At 43.5% G+C, this 1,786-nt stretch overlaps 1 protein-coding gene across 1 annotated transcript in view; it reads left to right on the top strand.

The window, feature by feature from the left end:
* The window catches only part of LOC140854163 (cocosin 1-like), a 2,013-nt gene extending 820 nt beyond the window's left edge, over window positions 1-1,193 (top strand). The window contains exons 3-4 of the mRNA XM_073249679.1: window positions 109-531; window positions 638-1,193. Coding sequence (XP_073105780.1) covers window positions 109-531; window positions 638-1,027 — 813 coding nt within the window. The 3' untranslated portion in view covers window positions 1,028-1,193. The remainder of the gene's footprint in view (window positions 1-108; window positions 532-637) is intronic.
* The last annotated feature ends 593 nt before the right edge of the window (window positions 1,194-1,786 follow it).

The following is a 1,786-nucleotide window of genomic DNA, read 5'->3' on the forward strand; positions in this document are numbered from 1 at the left end:
CTCTATCACTTCACTTGATGAATCATTGATCGATAGATTTGTTGTTTAACGGATGAACATATATAGATATAACACCCATCCCCTTTACTATTTTCGATCAAATCGCAGCAATTCTTATTGGCTGGAAGGCAGGAGGAAGGCCGGCAACGATATCGCCGTGGGGAGAGCATCAAGGAAAACATCCTGAGAGGGTTCAGCACCGAGTTGCTGGCAGCGGCTTTTGGCGTTAACATGGAGCTGGCAAGGAAGCTCCAGTGCAGGGATGACACAAGGGGCGAGATCGTGCGGGCGGAGAACGGGCTTCAGGTGCTGAGGCCCTCAAGGATGGAGGAAGAAGAGAGGGAAGAGAGTAGAAGGAAAAATGGATTGGAGGAGACCTATTGCTCGATGAAGATTAAGCAGAACATTGGGGATCCAAGGCGTGCCGACGTCTTCAACCCAAGGGGCGGAAGGATTACTACCCTCAACAGCGAGAAGCTTCCGATCCTTAGGTTCATCCAAATGAGTGCTGAGAGGGTGGTTCTCTACAGGGTAAGAAATTATATATATACCTGCAGTGCTCTCGTATATCTCATGGCAAGTATAAAATTCTTTTTTGTTTATATTTATATAAGTACTTTTCTCTGTTAATTTGTAGAACGCCATGGTATCACCCCACTGGAACATCAATGCCCACAGCATCATGTATTGTACCGGAGGACGAGGCCGTGTCGAGGTTGCTGATGACAAGGGAGAAACTGCGTTCGACGGAGAGCTCCGCCAAGGTCAGCTCTTGATCGTCCCGCAAAACTATGCGGTGTCGGAAAGGGCGGGAAGTGAAGGCTTCCAGTTCGTATCGATCAAGACCAGCGACCGGGCCATGGTGAGCGCAATCGTTGGGAAGACGTCGGCTCTCCGGGGCATGCCGGAGGAGGTGCTGATGAACTCCTACCGCATCTCAAGGGACGAAGCAAGGAGGGTCAAACTCAACAGGGGGGACGAGGTGGCGATCTTCACTCCTAGGAGAGAGTCGAGAGCTGAAGCTTGATGCGATCTTAGCAGGGAGTGCTGCTAGGAGTAGAGAGACTTTAGTCATCAGCGGTGGTGGATAAGTAAATAGAGCCTGAGGTTGCTCTTCGTTCTCTGCATATGAGAATATAATAATAAAATGAAATGTCCGCCTATGAGCTAGGACATGGATGTTTCCTAATTAATTACTTTCTTTTACGCACCAGCTTTCCCCTGAGTGGTGGGTTTACAGCATGTGATGTTACAGAGAATCAGAGATGATAAAATATGATCCAATCTGTCAATCAGACTCATATTCAATATGCTATAAATAAATTTAAATTTAAATTAAATAAATTTATATTATAAATAAATTGATCTATTTAATTTTTTATTATTTAAATCAAATTTATATTTCAAATATCTAACATATTTAATCTATTTAATTCATTTAATTTTTAGATTAGATCGAATCGGATTGAATAATCTGTTTGTGTATGATTCTTGCCTTTCTAGGCAAATTAATCTGATGCAATCTATTTAAAATTCAAAACTTCACAGCCACATGGGCTATTCAATATCTCATCCATGGATTTATCCACTTGGCCCCCTCCTTACGCGGCTATGCCTTATAGGCCTTACCCCATCAGCCATCATGCCTCACAAATTCATGATTGAATGGTTGATTTCATTGGTAATTTTCTTTTCTAACCCTAAGCTCTCTTCTCTGGTTTTCTTCCTCTTGCTCTTGATCGATCAGACGGTGTCCTATTTTTTCATCGATCAAGCGACAAGGTGG

This window comes from Elaeis guineensis, chromosome 15, assembly GCF_000442705.2.
Source record: "Elaeis guineensis isolate ETL-2024a chromosome 15, EG11, whole genome shotgun sequence".
Lineage (NCBI taxonomy): Eukaryota > Viridiplantae > Streptophyta > Magnoliopsida > Arecales > Arecaceae > Elaeis > Elaeis guineensis.